This window comes from Gopherus flavomarginatus, chromosome 19, assembly GCF_025201925.1.
Source record: "Gopherus flavomarginatus isolate rGopFla2 chromosome 19, rGopFla2.mat.asm, whole genome shotgun sequence".
Taxonomy (NCBI): Eukaryota; Metazoa; Chordata; order Testudines; family Testudinidae; genus Gopherus; species Gopherus flavomarginatus.
The window spans coordinates 13,956,908-13,978,016 of record NC_066635.1 but is presented as its reverse complement, the minus strand read 5'-3'; the positions used below and the strand labels follow the sequence as shown (position 1 = coordinate 13,978,016).

Sequence of the window (21,109 nt, the reverse complement as noted above, 5' to 3'; positions counted from 1 at the left end):
GCCTCCATAGAAACCTTTCAAGAGTGTGGGGGTCTCTGAGGTGGTAGGTCTGTTAGAAGAAAGTTCTCCCTCAGGAGAATTCATGCATCTCCTGGATGAAGTCTTCCGAGTCTGTAACCACTTCACCTCTGGAGGGTGAGCAAGCTGTGGAGGATGACAGGGAGCTCTGGTAGCTCTGAGCCTGCGGCATAGGAGGGAGGAATATCTGGGGCAGGATCTGAAGCTGGGAAGATGGAGTGTTCCATCATTAGAAGACACCGTTTTATCTCCCTGTCCCTCCCAGAGTGGCTTTTGAAACTTGTGTAGATCTGGCCATGTGTCTATCCCAAGGCAGTGGCTATAGCGTGAATGGCCGTCACTAACGGGGAAGGACTCCTAGCAAGTGAGTCGATGTTTGAAGCATGGGGACTTCAGCGTTCCCCAACAGCAATGCAGACTTCTTCAAGTATCGCCTTGTAATGGGAGTTGGGGGAGCAGAAGGCGAAAGCCTCGACTAATGGAAACCCGCCCCCACCCCGCAAAGGCACTGCATTAATTAAAGACATAAAAAGTATAAACTATAAAAGAACAAAATGGGCTACAAACTAGTTACGATAGAAATGCAAGTGAATGCAGCTGTACACTCCATCTCTGGATGAGGCAGTCGAGAGTGAACCGAGGACAATTAGTCTGTTCCAGCCCTGTATATGCTTAGCACCTCGGGACATCAGGATAGCTTGGGCACATGCGCAGCCCAAACAGACACTGCTGACAAAAATCTCCAACTGAAGACGTGCCCATCTGAAGCAGAGCACCCATAAGGACATTAAAGAAGACTATCTCTTCCATTTTTAAAAATTAAATTCCTATTATGCAAACCTAGGGTCCAATTCTGCAAACATACAGGCATAAGGGTTTGCAGAATCAGGGCTTAATACAATATGACAATATTTTGCTGAAGCAGCCTTTGATCACCACTAACATTACCCTGGAGAACAAGCTTCCCCCAACAAACCATCTGAGAAAGTCCCCACAGATCAGCCACTTTCATTCAAAATTCTAAGTCTCAAGACTCAACTCTTCCTAACAAAACAATACATAATAATATGGTTGAAAAGTGTTAGGTAAGGGCTTAATTCAACTCCTACTGAAGTCAATGGGAGTCTTTCCATAGATTTAAACGTGTGCAGAATTGAATTATGCGCGCAAAGAGCTCCAAGACAGCTCTCAATCTATATTAAAACCACCAGTAAGCAAGATGAAGCACCCAGCAGAGAGAGGAATTCCCTCCCTTTCCCCAGCAGACTATGGAACTCACTGTTACAATGAGACAAACCATGGACATTGGGGAAAGTGGGGCATAGCAGAAAACAAAACAATCATGCCCACTTGTGGCCATGGCACAACCTGCAAACATGGAGAAGGGAAGGATCTGCCCTAGGAATGAGACCCTCCTATGCCACCCAGGGTACTTAGTTACCTTGGCCAGTCCTGGGTCTAGACCTCCTTCCCAGGATCCTCTTCTTCTTTCGCTATGGCGTTCACTCTCTCTGCCTCTTCCTCCTGCCTCTCCTGGCGAGGCTTCTTCCAGCAGCTCTGCTGCCTTCACTGCAGCACAAAGGCACACAGCCTTATTCAGCGGAGACCCAGAGAGGGAGTGAGAACCTGCTGCCCAAGCCGGTCATAGTGCATGCCACTTCCCTGACCTGCCCTAGGGAAGCACTCCACTTCTACAGTCTTTGTACCCTGTGGCTTGAGCGGCGAGGCCAGTGCACCGAGCCCCATTGAAGATCACTGTGGCTTTGTCTCCTTTCAGACCTTGACTTTGTGGTCCACACATGGGGCTGTGGTGAATGCCCTGCTCCTAAACACAAATTGCGAACAGCTGCCTGCTATAGATTTGCTGTATTTGTGGTAAGTATTTAGTCTCTCTCACACACACCTAGGTGAGGTAGTGACTCAATACCCTATATACATGAGCCACCCCTGGACTCCTCCGCTTTCAGAATTCAGACTTCAATTCAGCCGAACACTTAAGCACATGCATGAAGGCCATTGACTTCAATGGGCTTTGGATCAGGCCCTCTTTTTTCAAACTTGTATTGACACAGGGCAGAGTGACCCACGCAGCACAAACCAACCATGTGAACTAATCAAACTATTCAAAGGAAAAATTTTGTTATTGTGTTTTTAAAGACAAGGAAGCACTCAGATATGCTCGTGTCTAATTAGAGAGATTCGCTTGACAGACTGTGCTTAACTTTATGATCGCCACCATGTGCAACTGGGTCACAGTGTGTACTTGAGAGCTGCAGGAAAAGAAAATCTGATGACTGACCTTTAGAAACGGAACTACTATAAAACAGTCGGTTTGCAGAAGGCAATTATAGCGGGAGTATTAGGTGCTCTGTTACATGAATCTCTTTATCTGTACCTTTCATTTAAACGTACATATTGGCTCACATCTTCAGGCTCAGAGAATTCAAGTGAGACATTATGATGGAGGTAACGATGCTGTGGGAATAACTGTATTACATAATATCCCCTCTACTGAATTTACAGCAAAGCTAAGGGCTACTGATTGACAAGTAAGAACAGGTGTTCTTAATTCAGTTGTCACTTTCTCTCACTGTTGGTAATTTTAAAAGCTTCCAGATATTTTAAACCATGAAAATACTGAGCATTAGAAAACAAGTCTATCTTTTAGGTAGGCCATTATACCTCTAGGTCTTAGATGTCCCGGACCAAACACAGACCAATGATACAGCCAAAAATGCCCATACTGCCTCATCTACAATTTCACGAGTGTGTTTGGGTTAGTTTAGCTGGACCTAGATGCATAGAAGTTTAATACAGCAGAGGCTGGGCCATATATTCAGCTGATGTAAAGCAGTGTGGCTCCAAAATGATTTCAACAGAGTTATGCCTATTTATATCAACTTAGTCACAAAGGGCCAGAGCCTTGCTATTCATTATGATGCTGATGATAGTATTTGTAATACCATGTAGGAAGCCAGTCACTGACCAGGATTCCCTGGTGCCTGGTGCTATACAAACACAGAACAAAAAGATGATCCCTGCCCCCAGGGAGTTTAGATTGATTGATTATATCTACAGGAAAAAAGTAATTGGCTAGAAAGCAACATGAAACACTTTTTGTTTGAAAAACACCATATAAACATAGCATTAGATCCCTGATTGCATGTACTCGAACTATCCTAAATTGGCCTGCTTGGTATCAAACAATAACCATGACAATTCAGCATAAATGCATCACAATATTTGAAAACCCCTACCCAGTGCAGGTCCTTGGTAGTGTCCCTTGAAATCAGGGCAAAGATCTTTGGAAGGTTTATCATTTCCTGAGGGTATGTCCTAAATGATATGGTTGAGTAGTTACCAACTATCTGCTCGTTGTATATAATATGTAGCACTGTTGTGGCTATATTTCTCCCAGGATATTAGAGAGACAATGTGGGTGAGGTAGTATCAGGGCCAGCTTTAGGAAGTGCAGGGCCCAATTCAGATACCCAGCGGCGGTCCGGGTCTTCGGCGGCAGGTCCTTCACTCGCTCCGGGTCTTCTGCGGCCCTGAAGGACCCGTCGCAGAAGACCCGGACAGCCGTCGGATGAGTAAAAATTAAAAAGTTAGGTGCTCTTCACTAGAGCGTGGGGTCCTTTTGGGCGAGGCACAGGGCCCAATTCAGGGGAATTGGCCTAAAGCTGGCCCTGGGTAGTATCTTTTATTGGACCAGTGTCTATTGGTGAGAGAGACAAGCTTTCAAGCCTACACAGAGCTCTTCTTCAGGTTAACTGTATGTAATGGCAGGAGTCCTATATACCAGTGCAGAGTTTACATTGTACGCCTGAGGGAATCAAATGGGCCATCGTTTTGCAAAACAATTGTTGTAGTCAGGGGCGGCTCCAGGCCCCAGCATGCCAAGCACATGCTTGGGGCGGCATGCCGCAGGGGGCGCTCTGCTGGTCACTGGTAGGGCGGCAGGCGGCTCCGGTGGACCTCCCGCAGGCGTGCCTGCGGAGGGTCCGCTGGTCCCGCAGTTCCGGTGGACCTCCCGCAGGCATGCCTGTGGGAGGTCCACCAAAGCCGCAGCACCAGCGGACTCTCTGCAGGCACGTCTGCGAGAGGTCTGCCGGAGCCGCCTGCCGCCCTCCCGGTGACTAGCAGAGCGCCCCTCGTGGCATGCTGCCCTGCTTGGGGCGGCGAAATGTCTAGAGCCACCTCTGGTTGTAGTATTAGTATAGATCACGTTACAGTATATTGCAATAATGATGCCTTTCCATTTTTGTTGGGTCTCTTTAATAGGCTGTAATGTGGCTACAGCCTTCTTAGCAGAACAGCTGCCAAGTGTTTGAGTTACAAGGACCTTAGATAACTTGGGATACAGATTGCAGCATGGCTGTGGAACACCAGAACTGCAGTTATTTATAAACAGCATCCTATCACCGTGCAGAAAAATATTACTCCTTGCAATGCTTGAAGTGTCTCATCTCTCTTTATTGCATTACTGGCTGCTGTGCTGACATAGCACGCTCCTCAACTAAGAGCATATTACAAATTTTATCCTCATAGTAAACCTCAGAACTTTTACAAGGCATGAAAAAAGGCATAATGGAGCTTACCATCCATTTGCCATCTATAAGAAAGTCTCTATCTTATTAAAGGGTATAAATTAGGAGAATGTGTGTGTGTGAGGGGTGGAATCTAGCACTCTGGGAAGATGGGAAATCTTTCACCTGGGGGATGCAAAATCTATCACATGGGAGTTTGGGGGAAAAAATCAAATATCTCCTTTATTTGGTTGAAAGAGGAAAGGGAAATGTCTTGAAACTAATGTGAGTTAGTAATTTGAAGTTATTAAAACACATCATGGATCGTGGCATTCAACCTTGTACTTCACTAAGCTACAATGTACTTGCACTGTAATCATTGGATTTATGGCTTTTTTGAATGTATACCTCCTGCTGGATGCAGTTTGCATTGTGCCTATAGTTTGGGTCGCCCTTCTAACAGGGAGAGAGAGAAAAGAGTTCACATTAAACACTAATCTGCTTGAGTGCAGAGCACTCATTAGAGAAACCTCCAAGTGCTTTTAAAAATATAAATCAAACTTTAGGGTTTATTTTTAGGACCCATCATTGTAGCATGTAAGTGCTGCACAAGTAAATTACCTCTGCAGAGTGAACTCCATGGTGAACTTCATAGAATATTGGGTGGTTCTCTCTTTTTTAAATCATTCCAGTTATGGTGGGGAATCTTTATTAAAGAATGGGGCCTGCAGCTAGCTTAAAATGGCTAGATGCTAGATCACTCTAATCTATTCTTCTCTGGAGCCCTCCCAACCAAGAAAGCTTTCTCTCTGCTTCTCATATGGTTTGTCCTGAGTTTTATTAATGGCACTGTCTCACAGGACTGCAGCCATATTTGCAGGGCATGGAGAGAGCTGCAAAGCGTGGGTCCTGCCATGCGATTGACACTCTGAAAGCTAGTCCCTGCTTGTCAGAGTGCATTTCTAACTTTTCAATTTAGTGTTCACCGTATGAGTTAAGTGGCGTGTCTAATTTTGGCTTTCCAGATAAATTACACGGGTTGAAGCACCATCTTAAAATTCCCCTGACGAGTAAAGCATTTCCTGCCCTGTAGGGAAAATTCCACTGTATAACACCAGGTTCCTTTAGAGGCCTTCTAGAATTCCAAGACTTCGCGCTTGGTCTGTTAGCAATAAGCGATGCAGAAGGCAGCAGACAGAATTTCAGGAGAGAGGTCTTTACTGAACATGAATAGAGGCCATTATCACATGCTGGGAGGCTTGGGTTTGGCCAGCTGTAGCCTGCGCTTGGCCACCAGCTCACATTCCTGAGCTCCACCTGTCACACCTAACTAGGTCCATCCTGAAACCTGACCTCCTTTTTCCAGTCCCACTCATCATACCACAATAGGTCCCAGGACAGAAGTACAAATATATGACTCAACTTGCCAAGGCCCAATGTGGATGCAACGTGTCACAAAATAATGAGCACAAAAAACTGAGTCATGCAGGAAACCTAAGATGCTGTGGCATCCATTGCTTTAGTTTAAATGATTCTTTCTGTAGCCTCAGTTTCATGATTCTTTACTTCTGATGTAAATAATTTTCAGTAATAAAAATGAAGGCACATCAGATGTGCATGGAACACTGATAACTTTGGGAGTTAAAATGGGTATCATCCCTTGAAATGGGGGACAGTGGAAAGGTAGGATTATGAAGTGCTCTCAGGAAATAACTCCTGAGTTTTAGACAACAAAAGGAAAACTAAATCTGTTGGGTCTACAAATGAGCATCCAAGTGCAACAGATGATCAGCAGGCAGACTAATTTCTGAAAAAGAAAGATACTGAAGACGAAATCTGGCTGCTAGTACAGCACTGATCATTCGAATTGATATGGACTTTGGTCTCAGCAATGGCATTACCAATACCAAGAATAGGAATGTGCAAAATACATATAGTTTTCCCCAGCTGACTGATCTTAAATGCAGCTAGTTGAATTACTGCAAAGTAATCCATAATCCATCTCAGTTACCATTTACATACAGATGTGTTTTATAAGAATCATCCTAGTTAATGTGATTAATTTGAACAAGAGTGTTGTCAAGCTTAAAAAGAACAATAGTATTGTCAGTATTAGGCCTAAAGCTTCCAGAAGCTTCACAAAGCGAGCATTATAGAATCAGCGTTAAGAAGCAAGCTTTGCAAAAGGAAACAGACTTGTGGTCAAAACGCTCTGCTACCAGTTACCACATTATGCTAAATCCTGTAAAGTGAGAGATGTTGTACCCCCACCCCCTGGCACAGCTCGTCTAGCCCACATTGACCATTATTTAGAACATTTGGCTATTAGACAAACCAGTCGAGACAATAGGCTACATAGACATAAGTTATGCACAAGGAGATCACTTATCAAACTAAAACAACAACTGGCTACAAGAAAATAAGTAAGCATGAATTATTCAGCCAAAGTGACAACTCTAATCACATTAAAGATTTGGCCTAACCTGATTGGTTGACCTGCTTCAAAACACAGCGGGCAGATAAGAATAAATGCGTAGAGCCTCAGGTGGGTGTGTGCACGTCTTAGTCTAGGATGTGGGTCTCCTCGACCGTCCGACCCACACCCCCTAAATCGAGGAAACCTGAATCACACCAACTATCTCTACCTGGCCAGTGCGAAGAGTGGTCCACTAAGGGGTAACGTATTCTCGGCAAGGTAAGGTTTTCAAGTAAAATAGTCTGGTTGCGTGCAGTATAAAGTAACGGAGTAAAGAAGTGTGAGTTGTTCGAGCTAATTTGATCTCAAGTTGTACTGACACTACAGTATTAAAAATGGTGGTGTCGGAATAATTTGATCTCAGGTTATATCAGTGTTGCAGTATTAAAAATAGTAGCAAGTACCTGATGTATAATATTACTTGTACTTGTGCTAGTCTTCCTTATTCAATGCTGGTCTTTAACTTTTCTTTTCCTATTCTGTCTGTGTTGCATTTATAGCCATAACTCATTAAAACTCTTTCTTGAGGAATAATCAGTAATTTTAATTTCTTTATGCGGACACCACTTAACCTCATTACATCTGTGTTGGGTGGTGGGAAGTAGCGATCACCCAGGGCACCTTTGGGACCCTGATGCGTGCCTCCTCCTTCCATTAATCTCCACAGTTGAATGGCTTTATATGGTCAGCACAAAAAACGGAATGCCCATTTGACATCAAGTTGTCAGGTAGTCTGTTAGTTTGAAGACAAATGTGCTTTAGCTAAAGAGGCAATACAACAGATTGATTCAATACAATCAGGAGCTAATGGAGCGAGAAACACCAGAGGCTAAAAGAACCACCTGCCTTTACAATGCAGTGAATGCCTTCAGCCGGCATCATACCTCTGCACGGTATAATGACACAGAAACAACTAGATAATCTACAGATGAAATTCCATCTAAATAGCCTCCAGTAGCAATGGTATGGTAAGGTTACCAGGTCAGACGCTCAAAAGCCAGCAAGGGCGAGGGGTGCTTGTACAATCTTAATTCTTCCCCCTTTGCTTGTATACATGATGATACCACTGTTAATGATACATGCAGAGAAAAATCATAGTGGCTACGATGTACAAGTCCTTTAACGGCTTGAAAGCAACCACTAGTTTATTTCCAAATATCAGAAAAGCTGCAACTTCCAAGGTATCAATAAGGGAAGAACAGTTCCCATTAAGATATTTAATCCAATACTTTGCTATTCTGTAAAGGCTAACTGCTTTTTCAAGTCCTGGATTAGGTAAAGGACTATCGCCGACAAAACTAATAGAAAATGGAGAAAAATGAAACAGAGGAGAGGTATGGGAATATTGATGGTGGACCCGTTCTTGAGCTATTGATTACCATTAGGTATTCCTTGGTATTTAGCCATCATAAACATCTTAAAGGAGAAACGTGTTGTCAATGCAAGTGAGTGGTTTGCATCTTTCATTGTAAGGAAAGCCACCAAATAACTCTGTTTTCGGATGACAAGAGATTTGTGATCTTAACTGTGCCAAGGAACCTTTTTTTTTTTTAATACTATTTTATGGAATAAGTTCCTTTTGTCTTTTCAGCACCAGGATGATTAATCCTTCTATAAATTGCGCTCATTCTTCTGCAAATTTGGGGGTGGGGAGAAAACAATATGAGATCATAGCAGAAATAAAAAAGGACAATAGAATCTGCCTTCAAATCCATTAAAGAAATTTGGCAAGATGAGTGGATATATCTAAAGAATGCAAGATTCATTTTTACAAGGGGTTCATTGAAACAATTCCATTAGTCAATTACTTTGGTATACACCACATCTACAACACTGTGGATTGCTTTGTAACTTATAAGTAAAGTTTTACACAACTCTGCTAAATCAATGTATATAGCAGTATATTATGAATATCTGTACTGGACAACTTACATTTAAATCAACCGGCTTGCATTTTATTATTAGAAAAGCTCATTTTTGAAAAATTAGTCATATCTTACTATTTCAGGTAGTTAAATGGTCCCCGTTACCAGAGTATCTGAGCAACTTGCCATATTTAAAGTATTTATCCTCACCACCTCTTGTGAGGTAGGAGGTGCTATTATCCCCATTGTACAGATGGGGAACTGAGGCATAAAGAAGAGAGACTAAATAGCTTGCCCAAGGTCAAACGGCAGCCTGTTGCAGAGGAGCGAATTGAAGATGGGTCCCCCCAGTCTCAGACTAGTGCCCTAAGCACTGGGCCTCATTCCTCTCCAGTAGCGATTGCCATATTAAGTCAGACATTATTGTTCAGAACAATGAGGCATAAATTAAAGCAGAAACCATTTTCACTTGTCTTTGTGCATTTTATGCAGTATTGTGTTTATACAGATTGAAGGGTGTGTCTCCAGGGCCCTGCAGGTCAGATTAGGAGGGCGTGATCTGCAGCATTCTATGCTGTAATTCCCCCATGTAGATACTGTTAGTGTGAACTAAAAGGCAGCTAGTTCACACTAACCACAAAGTAGACACCTTTTAGCTCGCACCAGCAATATCCATGCAAGGGAGTTAGAAAACACAGCACCCTAGTGTGCACTGCAGCTCACATCCTCATGATGCAGACTGCAAAGCCATGTAGATATAACATTACAGTTTAGTAGAAAAAGGCTACGATCAGCTTTTTCATCTGTTTTAGTCTCATGAATACAGCATGCTCGAAAAAAACCACTGTTTTTACCCTTTGGTGGAAGAAACACCTGAGAGCAGAAGATCTAGGTGCTTTCTCTCAGATTCCATTCAATTTCACATTCGCTGTGGAGATCTTACAGAACCAAATGGAGCCAAACGTGGTTACATGTATGGATGTCCTGTCTTTTCAATATATTCACAACACTGTTCCATCATCCAGAACCCAAGTCCTTTGAGAGTCCATTAGGAAGCAGCAAAGATCGCATCTGGCTGGTTAGCTGCTCAGGAATGCTGGCTTAGAAAAGACACTTAAGGGTGCCATAAAAGGCATTCTGAATCACCAGGCCTTAGCATTCTATAGCACCTCTTTTTCTAGGGGCTTTTTTCAGTGCTACAGAATTCCACTCTGTACATTAGTAAAAGGTATGCTTTAATCTAGATTCTGGGGAAAATTCTATGGGCGGTTAGAATAGATGATCATAGTGGTCCCCCTCTGGCCTTCGTCTATGAATATACAAATCTAATGTTTGGGCCAGAAGCTGTGCTTTGCAAAGACTACTGATAAGTGCTGAAAGATGCATGAACGAATGGTATCATGAAGTTTTATAGAGTCCAATTCACCACTGTCCTTGTTCAGTCGTTTGCACCTGTATAAAGAGAGTATGTAATGCTAGCTATCCAATACGGTAGTATTTTTACACCCACTTTGCACTGGTGTAAGCAATACATGCAAGATGCAGCACAAATAAGAATCAGCCCCCACAGTGCTTACGTATCTATGGACTAGAATTGTTCCTGGAGGCTCAGCCTTGAATAGGGTTTCCAACTTTCTGATTGCAGAAAACTGAACATCCTTGCCCTGCCCCTGACTCCCACCCCTTCTCTCCTCAAACCTTGCTCACTCTCACCAAGCTGGGGCAAGGGATTGGGATGTGGAAGGGGGTGAGGACTCTGACTGGGATTGTGGACTCTGGGGAAGAGGGGTGCAGGACAGTGCTCCGGGCTAGGGATGGGGCCTGAGAGGTTCAGAATGTGGGAGGGGGCTTTGTGCTTGGTTTGGGATTCAGTAGGGGCTGTGGGGTGCAGGCCTTGGAAGGGAGTTTGGGTGAGGAGGGGGCTCAGGGCTGGGGCAGCAGGGTGATGGGGTGCTGGAGGTGGTGAGAGCCCCAGCTGGGGGTACAGGCTATGGGGTGGGATGAGGGGTTTGGGGTACAGGAGAGGGCTCCAGGCTGGGGCTGAGAGGTTCAGGGTGCAGGAGGGGGTGCATGTTCTGGGCAGCACTTACCTTCAGCAGCCCCCGGAAGCGGTTGGCATGTCCCTGCATCCCCTAGGTGGCCAGGTGGCTCTGCGCGGTACCTCCACCTGCAGGCGCCACCCCCACAGTTCCCATTGACCCTGGTTCCTGGCCAATGAGAGCTGTGGAGCCAACACTTGGTTGGGGGCAGCATGCAGAACCTCCCTGGCTGCCCCTGTGCCTAGGGCCGGATGGACATGCCAGCTGCTTCTGGGAGTCACAGACAGCTTGCCTTAACCAACTGGACTATTTACGGCCCGCTCAGCAGTACTGACCGGAGCCGCCAAGGTCCCTTTTTGTGACCGGGTGTTCCAGCCGAAAACTGGATGCCTGGCAATCCTAGCCTTGAACAGTGGGCGGAGTATAAATGCTTTAAACCAGGGGCAGCTCGGGGGAGGAATGATGACTCAGAATCTTACTCTGCATCTTGACAGGGCTCCATTTTCTATATTCCTCATGAATCGGAGGATTCCAGTTATTCTGTTTCTCCCTCCTTTCGCTACCCACTTGCGCACAGGAGGGAGAAACTGAAGAGTGGGGACTGTGCTTCATAACAGATCTAATAGAGTAAAGAATGCATGGCCAGGACAGACAAGGCCACAGTTCAGCCCTATCTCTACAAGGCCACAAAGACTGGGGGAAAGCACTCAATACAGGAAAATAGTAAGAATTTGTAAGCGGTGAGGCAATGCATAGGGATCAATTTGCAGCAGTTTGGTAGAAATGAGAATATACTTTACTTACACTGTTAAATTTTAATACACACTCCTATCAGACCAATAAGACTGAAGCATGTCAGGTGTCACATAATTCAGGTTTCAGAAATGGACTGCTATTGTTGATAGTGCTAAACGTAAAATAAAAATGTTGACTATGAGAAGATGTGTTGTTATAAATGTGTTAATCCCAGGCTATGAGAGAAACAAGGTGGGTGAGGTAGTATCTTTTATTGGATTGACTTCTGCTGGTGAGAGAAACAAGCTTTCCATTTTACACAGAGTGTCTTCTTTCAAATATGAGAGGAAGCATTTGAATGAGAGATCAGAATGCGAAAGCAAGACAGAATGAAATATACAGCACTACCAACCTTCCGTTTGCTTCCCTTCACCTAGACTTATTCCATCACGGTTTAGTATCTTCAGGAACATAAGAACAAGTCATTTTTTCCCATTCAACACTGACAACTTTTATTAATTCAGATACTTTGGTGTCTGTATCCATCTGTTGCCTCTTGTCTTATACTTAGACTGTAAGCTCCTTGGAGAGAAGAGAGTCTTGTCAAAAACCTTCTTCAGCTTTATTGAGTACAATTGAAATTAATTTTAGTGGAATCTCTCTACTATGGTAACATTCTGTTAGGATTCTGGTTTTCAACAGGGAAGGTTTTTACAAAGTAAGAACATAGCTCAGTATCAAAGAGATACTGGCATACACTATCCACTTCAACCAGAAAAAGTATATATGCTTCCATTTAGAGTTTGTTGAAAATTTCTAGGTGAAACATTTTTCTACTGGAAAAAAATCTGTTTTTGTCAAAATTGAAATATATTGTGGGAATGTATCGATTCTGGCAGAATTTTCAATGGAGAAGTGTCAAAGGGAAACATTTTGCTTTGACAGGTTTGAAACATTCCATTTTGACTTACATTTATAATTATTTTATACTATATGATAATGTTTGGACATTACCAAAACAAAACATTGTGATGTTTCTGAATCAGCAATTTTGGGAGCTTCTGTTCCACAAGAAATTTTGCCTTTTCATTCCGATTCAGAGTGAAAACCAGTTTCTACATATCAGAATTTCCCATGAGATAGAAATTCACTTTCCAACCAGCTCTCGTTCCCATTGTATCTTTTCCAAGGAACAGTGGGAGTCTCATGATCTACGTACAACACCACAGGACAGTTATACATAGTGGGTTGCTAGCTAGCCACCAGCATTCTTTTCAAACAAAGGTCTGTAGGTATTAATGCCATGATCAGGCACAGAGCATGCCCTTAGCTTTGCGCACACATGCAGTCACACTGATTTCAAGCATAGCTGTATGCAGAAAACTAATCATATGCTTGTGTGGTTTTGCAGGATGGAAGCTTAAACGTGGATTTATAGGTGGTTCAATTAGATAACAGCTACTCCTCATTTAGGGACAACAGATTCTCAAAGGCACAAATGATAACTTGGCATCCAACTCCTATTGGCTCTCCATTTATTCTTAAAATGACACTGGCACAAGTCTTTAATACCAATCTAGCCCCTATATACAGAATTCTATATTAGCCACCATTTTCATCCACAATATATTAATTGTTGCCCAGAATGATTCTCCTCCCTATATCTTCCACAACAGAGCAGTCTCAAAATTATTACTTTAAGTTCATTAAAAATAAAATTTACATTTCAAGCACAGGTTCCAATATGTGATCAGCTGAATAAATAAAGAACAGTTCTGGCAAGCTAAATATCTCTGCTTTCAATACAAGTCAACTATAAAAAAATGCAACTTTATCCCTTTGCTAATTTACAGTATTTATGATATAAACTACTGCGACACTGATTATCTTGTATGGACAGAAAATGGTCCATCCATTATGTTGATTGCTGACTCAGAGCATGGCAATCAGAAACAAACTCTAAAAGGAGATATTTAAATAATGACATTTCGCCTTTTTACAGTCTAATGCCCATTGAAGTTAGCTGGAGTTTTTCTACTGACTGCAAAGGGACATTGGATCAGTCCCTTAGTTGCTAAAGGTTGGCAGGTAAGTTTCTGGACTTTTGGATCCCCTTGATACAACTGCACAAGTGTCAAGGATTCAGGTAGGGCAGCACAAGAGCTTAAATTATTACAAGACATTCAGCAGCACTGGTTTTGTGGCTATGAATGACGATGTCCCCTGATGGCTAGCTAACATATGGGTAAGAGACCAAATACCAGCAGCTACTAAAAGAAATCTGTGACTTAAGTGGCAGTAGTCAGTGTTTTGAAGGTTAAAGAATCAGGATTCTAGTATCGACTTGCTGGTATCTGTAAGTTATATAGAAACGGCATCTGTCTACAACAGGTGAATCATTACATCATACGCCTTTTTAAAATAGCCTTATTCTTAGGTTTGGCCAATCTGTGCATTGCCGAAGAGGGCCTTCTACCACTCTTACTACTCTCTGATTCTGAGGTCAGCCTCCACCGTAAGTTAGAGCAGACTCAGGAGTGACTCTACCTGACACCCTTGCCTACGGTCCCAAGGGGCTCAGCCAGCACTGGGTTGCCACCTGCCCAAATTTTCCCAGGATCATCCCATTATTGAGGTAGCTGTCCCAGAAACCTGTAAGGTTGCTCAGTGCACACTGCCGGCTGTCCAGTTGCATGGGCTCAGGATCATCCTGGATGTCCCATTTTTTTATACCCCAGAAGTGGCAACTTATACCAACTGTATTTTACCCAGGGATTCCCCCTTTACAGGGGAATTTCCCAGCTGGCCTGCTACACTGGGTTTCTAGCCATTGTGTCTGCAGAGTGACACAAAAGGAAGTAGTAGCAGAATAGAAAATTGGGCCCATGGGTTGCACCTCTGATTTAATAGTATGGGTGGGGTATTTCCTATACTATCTACTTCTCCTCTGCCCTCTACTGATACTGGATTAACCTATTACCAAAAAGGCCAGGTTCCCCACCCCCCATTTGCATTCCTTTTATCTTGCATCAAACACAAATTTCCTTTTCTTAAAGGGAACAGACCATGGTTCCCAGAGTTTACAGTCAACTTGGCCTAGAAAATAGTGTTTACTGCATACAAAAAGCTATAAGCACAGAAGAGCTCAAGACTAAGGAAAAACCTAATTATTTACTTGAAAAGTTTCTGTCATTTAATAAATGAATTCCAGTGCTGCAAAAATAATGAGCAAAAAAAAAGGGCAATTAGGGAAGTGGATATGTTTTGACATGAGTCCCAGGCCAATAATTGCAAAGCGATTTTGTGGATGAAACCAAAGAAAAGCCATATCATTTATTTCTGAATTCATTTCACCCGACCAGGAGAAAACAGCAAAGAGATTGTTAAAGGTTTTAATTAAACCCATTAGTGAACATTCTATATTTACACAGCTAGCCTCCTTTTTGGAATACTGCCTGGTCTAACGTCACAGGCAAATAGAACTACATTAATAGAATTGAGGAGAAAAATAATCAATTACCATTACAATGATTTGAGAGCCAACCTTACTAAAGTCAATGGCAATTTTTCTACCAGATGCTAAGGAGGCAGGATTGGCCCTCCTTTGCCTTAGTTTGCTTAGTGTGGGCATGTCACGTGGGAGGATGATTTTGTCCCGGGCTGGCTCTATTGTTTTTGCCGCCTCAAGCAGCATGCCGAATTGCCGCCATGGACGGTGGGGGCAGCCCATGTGCCATTAGGGCGGCACATGCGTTTCTGCGGTGGCGGCAATTTGGCGGCAGCTTCTGTCTTCAGGCAGAAGACAGAAGCTGAGCCGCCATGGACAGCTGAACTTAGAAGCTGCAGCTGAATTGCCACCCCCGCGGAAACACGTGTGCTGCCCTAATGGCACATGGACTGTCCCCGCTGTCCGCGGCGGCAATTCAGCGCGCTGCTTGGGGCCAAAAACACACAGACTGTCGCCCCTTGCAGATTGCTGCCCCAAGCACCTGCATGAAATGCTGGTGCCTGGAGCCAGCCCTGGTTTTGGCAGAGAGGGAAAGGAAAATCAAATCTGTTACTTGGTTGCTATTAGGGCCCCAGTTCTACAAGGAGACTGTTACTCCTTCACCAAGTCCAATTAACTTCCCTTTCCAGAATCAGGACCTAAGGTTCGGACCCGAAGTCCACTGAAGTTGCTTTATGTCACTATTAATCAATTTTGTGGGGGAATGAGGCACAGAGAGATGAACTGACTTGCTCAAGGCCCTACAGGGAGTCTGTGGCAGATTCAGGAATTGAACCTAGATCATCTGATCCCAGGCCGGTGCCTTAACTTCAAAGGCCAGCTTTCCTCTCTATAAGGAGTTGCTGGATGTCATCTCTCACATCACACAGCATTGTTGAACGGAACACAAATCTGGAATTATTACTACTACAATGATGATACATGCTAAAGTTAATAGTCACGATAAACTAATTTTAGGGGAGGACATTTTTATATAAGCACACAGAAAGGGCACTTTAGGATGTGTCCATTTTTAATGTCTAGTTAGCAGCTTAAAGTTAAGAAGATTGGTTTTTGATTTAAGAGTGCAGTAAATATTAAACTAAGCCTGTCTCTGAGGTGTAATTGCTGACTATCAACTCACTGAAAGTTGCATTTAATTTTTCATGGTGATTTGTTTTTCTTCTGAAATATTATTTGTGTGTTTTATAGCACAATGATTTTCACTGCACAGAAGAATTCCCACCAGAAATCTCGGAAAGCTACTAGCTTTAACAACAACATGATCTGATAGATTAATTGTACAAACCAGGGATAATATATTGCCCTGCAGAAAGATGGGAAGGAACTAAACTATCTTGTGAAAGATTCTTTTTAAAAAAAATACAAACTAATGTTTTATTTCAGGTCACTTTATAAACTGAAAGCGCTGTCATTGCTAACTGTACAAAGTACTGTGGTTCTCCATTAGAACAGTGCCTCAGACGGACCTAGCAGCTAGAAATGTAAGGGAGGAACAAAATGCTCTCTGCTTTACACCCAATCTTTAAAATGGACACTACTTTGTGTCATGTAGTGTTCACAAATGATTTGGGGTTGTGCATAGTTGACATTAACAGATGACTGTGTGGCATACTTCCAAGGATGGAGTTGAGCTAAAAATTATCTATTTTTAAGACCTGAGTTTCTTAATCTATGTTAACAACAACATTTGGTTAACAAAACTGATTTTTAAAGAACAAAATTGCTTTTCTCTACGGGGCTTTGTTTATCTTTTGTGTTTTTCTCAATGTAAACAACGAAAAAAGAACCTCAAAGTGCCTAGATACAAAAGTGAAACCGGTTAGTCTATCTATCCATCATTCCCTGTAGCAGAGATAACCTAATTCCTAAGGGCTGCTTTAAACTTCTCTAGGTACAGCAATCATGTTAGCCTCTCCCTGACATGCCCATTCCCCTTATCACTTCCAACACGACCCCCTACGCAGAGGGCAGGATGAACAGATGGCCAGGCAGCACAACAGCCACCCATGAGACCAAGACTCCAGCCCACACATTCTTGCATAGCAAAGCCATTTTAACGTGTTTGGAATGGAGTTTTGCAAAGCAGTCAGGAATTCCCGCTGGTGAAAAAAATAAACCAGCTCAAGATTCCAGCATACTGTGCTCATGTCCACAATATTTGAATATCATACTGCTGTGTCAATGGAAGCTTTGCTACCTTGTTGTTGCTGTTTAGTCCATTCCAGTTCAACGAATTCATGGGAGCTATGGGCCGTATTCAGTATCCATTCAAATCAGTGAGAGTCTCTTGCTATTATTCTCAACAAGTGCTGGATTAGGCTTTACATGCATTCCGTTAACTAAAAATAGACTAGGAAAGAACATCCTTCATTTCAGCACACTAATTTCTTTCATAACAAGGAAATAATCCACTGAAAAAGTCTAAGCCCTTCTGGCCTGTGGTATTTCTATCACACCATTCCATTAGGACTGCACCCAAACAAGGAAGAAGTAGAGGTCAAAAGCAAATGTTTGTTCTATAAACAATTAAGTGATTTTATAATCTATTCCCATGATATTCAAAGGTTAACTTTATTGGTCTAAGAGTTGAGCTTCATATTCATAATCAGGAATCAGAAACCACTTACTGCAGATTCATAGTTATATAGACCAAGAACTGATCAACATGAGAAGCATCCTCTCTAATATAAATACAGGCCCCAAGCACCATATTCATTTATATCCTCTAGCAATGGCATCTGTTAAGAAAGAAAAATCCATCAGACTCAATGTATCTCTCATGCTACCAAATCCTCCTTTGTAAGGCCAGTACCTTCATCATCCAAAGTCAATAGGTGTTCTAAAAAGCATCTTAATAGCTCATTCAAACCCTTGCTTTATCTTGCAGTCGCTTAAGTTAATTATGATAAATGAATGCTGAACACTACAGCATTTTGAGGTTACATTAACTGCCATTAGCAGGTGAATAGACACTATAATGCCTTTGTGTTTTAGTTGTGTTACAGAGTTAAAAAAAGTTCAGATTTAAATTCTTCCCTAGCAACAAGGCTGATCACAAGCCACTAAACGTGTTAAAGGCTTTTTCCTTCCTGATTTTCCAGTGCTAAGGAGAGTTCATCAAAGCTAATCATAATTACTGTTTTCACTCCTCAGAATTTTCTTTCCACTTTATTCCTAAACCAATTTAAGCAATAAACCATCTTAGTTGTTTAAACAATGAAAATTATCTACCAAATTCTTCTATAGTGTCCAGCACTGCAGCATCTAAACAACAAACATGCGAGGTTAGATTTGTCAATGCCAGTTGGGACACTGGCACACAGATCTGGCAGTCATAGCTTTTAAAGCAAGAAAAACAGTGACTGTGGATTATTCACAGCAGTTGTCCGATATTAGAGAAAAGGAGCATCAATGCTCATCCAGCCTGTTTTCTTCCTCACTTATGGGATGCGGGAGTTTATTTTTTAAAGCAATTTGTACATCTTACATTTCTTTTAAGCGTCAAAGGATGTATGAGTAACATAATATTTCTCGACATAGATGCTGGGTAAACATTTTTTTTTACTGATATTATTGACCATAAGGTATATTTTCAAAACCAAGGGATATAGGAGCACAATACCTGTTAAAAGTCAATGGTATTTGTGCACCTTAATTGCTTACATGATTTCAAAAATCTCTCATGCCCACACTGATAGATATTACAACTACAGAGCAGTTACATGGATTTGGAGTCACTTTTTGAGCCTCTGTAAGCAATGACTTCAGGATTGGGTTCCGTGGGTCTGAAACGGATCATGATGTAATCCACACTCACGTCTAAACACAGCAAGCAAAAATCCATTGTCCACATCATAGCTACTAGTCACACAGTATGAGCTGAATCCCAATTTAAACCCCCCGGAGCTGAACAACTATTGAGGGTGGGAGCTAGGGACACATCAATCATTGGAATTAACTTGTCAACTCAATGTAAGATGGATGTGGGAAGCCAAGGGGTGAGGAGACAACGTATGCTAGGGTGTGCCTAATGGTACCTGTACATCACAGCCCAGGTACTAGGGCCAAGAACCTAACCAACTTCTTGAGCCAGCAGTATGCCCCCTTCCCATGGGGGCCACAGTATTTTGGCACCAGTGGAAAGCCTAGCACAAAGTTGCAGTCACCACCGAGTGCTGAATGGGAAGGCAGAGTCACCTTATAACCCTCTTTTCTACTGCTGCATCTATCCAGAAAAGGACAGGACCATGTCCTTACTAATTAAATGGGCAGGAGAATAAGGAGGACTTGCATTATTCCATGCCTGGCCAATGAAAGCACTATAACCATATAAAAAAGCTTGTGAATAGCAGACCTTGGAGGGCCACACTTTGCAAAGCTGTGCCTTAGAATGAAAATTAACTTACTTAGAAACAAGAGAGAAAGCCTCCAAACAGATGGCTGGGCAGTGGACAAGCCTGATTAAGATGTGGCCCAGCGCAGCAGGGAAATGGGCTCGGGTCACCTTCTCAAACACGGAACTGAAGGTGTTGATGTCAGCCATCTTGCAGTTCTGGTCCCCTCCTCCTGTATCTAAGATGTTGCCCCCATGTAGGACAAGAATAAGGACGTGAGTTTTACAGTTCCTGTGCTGAGCTCCTTCCTGAAGAAAAGAAATAGTAATTTGAATAGGCTTTTGTTAGAACAGGCTTTGCAAGAGCAATATTGGTGCACTTGATGTCAACCTCCATAGACAATTACTGATGTATTTTCAGGCTCAGAGTGATCTTTTGTATATTTTACTTTGAAAAAAACCAATTTCATTCAAGTATCTCTGAGTTAGATACAGCACACTACACTATAGCGAAGAATCTTTTATGCCTGAGGCTTACATGTAGAAGTCAGATCCAAAGAAGATTATGAATGATTTTATGCACAACAAATGCTATTGGCAGTATATCCAGATGGGGAGATGTCCAAAATCTTGAGACAGCCTAAATGTCTAGTATCAGGAGCTAAACTAATCTCATTTTGTTGGATTTGTCAGAAAGGTTTAAACTGAAATCCTCACATTTTCTAAAGAAGAAAAATAATTCTGGGTCAACAACACTCCACGTCAGCAGGGGTTAGAGTGCAGCATTTCTCAAACTTTTTAGGTCGGGGACCTCTTGTTCAAAGTCAAAAACATTCATGACACTTCCATTTACTGGAAAGGAATGAAAAACATATCAGTGAAACAGTAATAGACCTATATGTAAACGTGTCTGCTTTGAGATGTTGACAGAGAATGCTTTACCTTAGAACATAAGAACGGCCATGCTGGGTCAGACCAAAGGTCCATCTAGCCCAGTATCCTCTCTTCCGAAAGTGGCCAGTGCCCCAGAAGGAATGAACAGCCAACAGGTAATCATCAAGTGATCCACCCCGTCACCCATTCCTAACTTCTGGCAAACAGAGGCTAGGGACACCATCATCATCCCTACCCACCCTGGCTAATAGCCATTGATGGACCTATCCTCCATGAATTTATCTAGTTCTTTTTTTAAATCCTGTTATAGTCTTGGCCTTCACAGCATCATTTGGCAAGGAGTTCTGCAGGTTGACGGTGCACTGTGTGAAAAAATACTTCCTTTTGTTTGTTGTAAACCTGCTGCCCATTAATTTAATTTGGTGACCCCTAGTTCTTGTATTATGAGAAGGATAAATAACACTTCCTTATTTATTTTCTCCACACCAGTCATGATTTTATAGACCTCAATCATGTTCACCTTTAGTCGTCTCTTTTCCAAGCTGAAAAGTCCCAGTCTTACTAATCTCTCCACATATGGCAGCTGTTCCATACCCTAATAATTTTGTTGCCCTTTTCTGAACCTTTTCCAATTCCAATTAGGGCTATCAATTAATGGCAATTAACTCACACGATTAACTCAAAAAAATTAATCGTGATTTATCACAGT

The 21,109-nt window shown here is 42.5% G+C and overlaps 1 protein-coding gene across 3 annotated transcripts in view; it reads right to left on the bottom strand.

The window, feature by feature from the left end:
* The window catches only part of PITPNM3 (PITPNM family member 3), a 344,508-nt gene that overhangs the window by 72,473 nt on the left and 250,926 nt on the right, over positions 1–21,109 (bottom strand). For all 3 annotated transcript variants that reach the window (XM_050929606.1, XM_050929607.1, XM_050929608.1), the window contains one exon: positions 19,580–19,815. In XM_050929606.1, the coding sequence (XP_050785563.1) occupies positions 19,580–19,815 (236 nt within the window). The remainder of the gene's footprint in view (positions 1–19,579; positions 19,816–21,109) is intronic.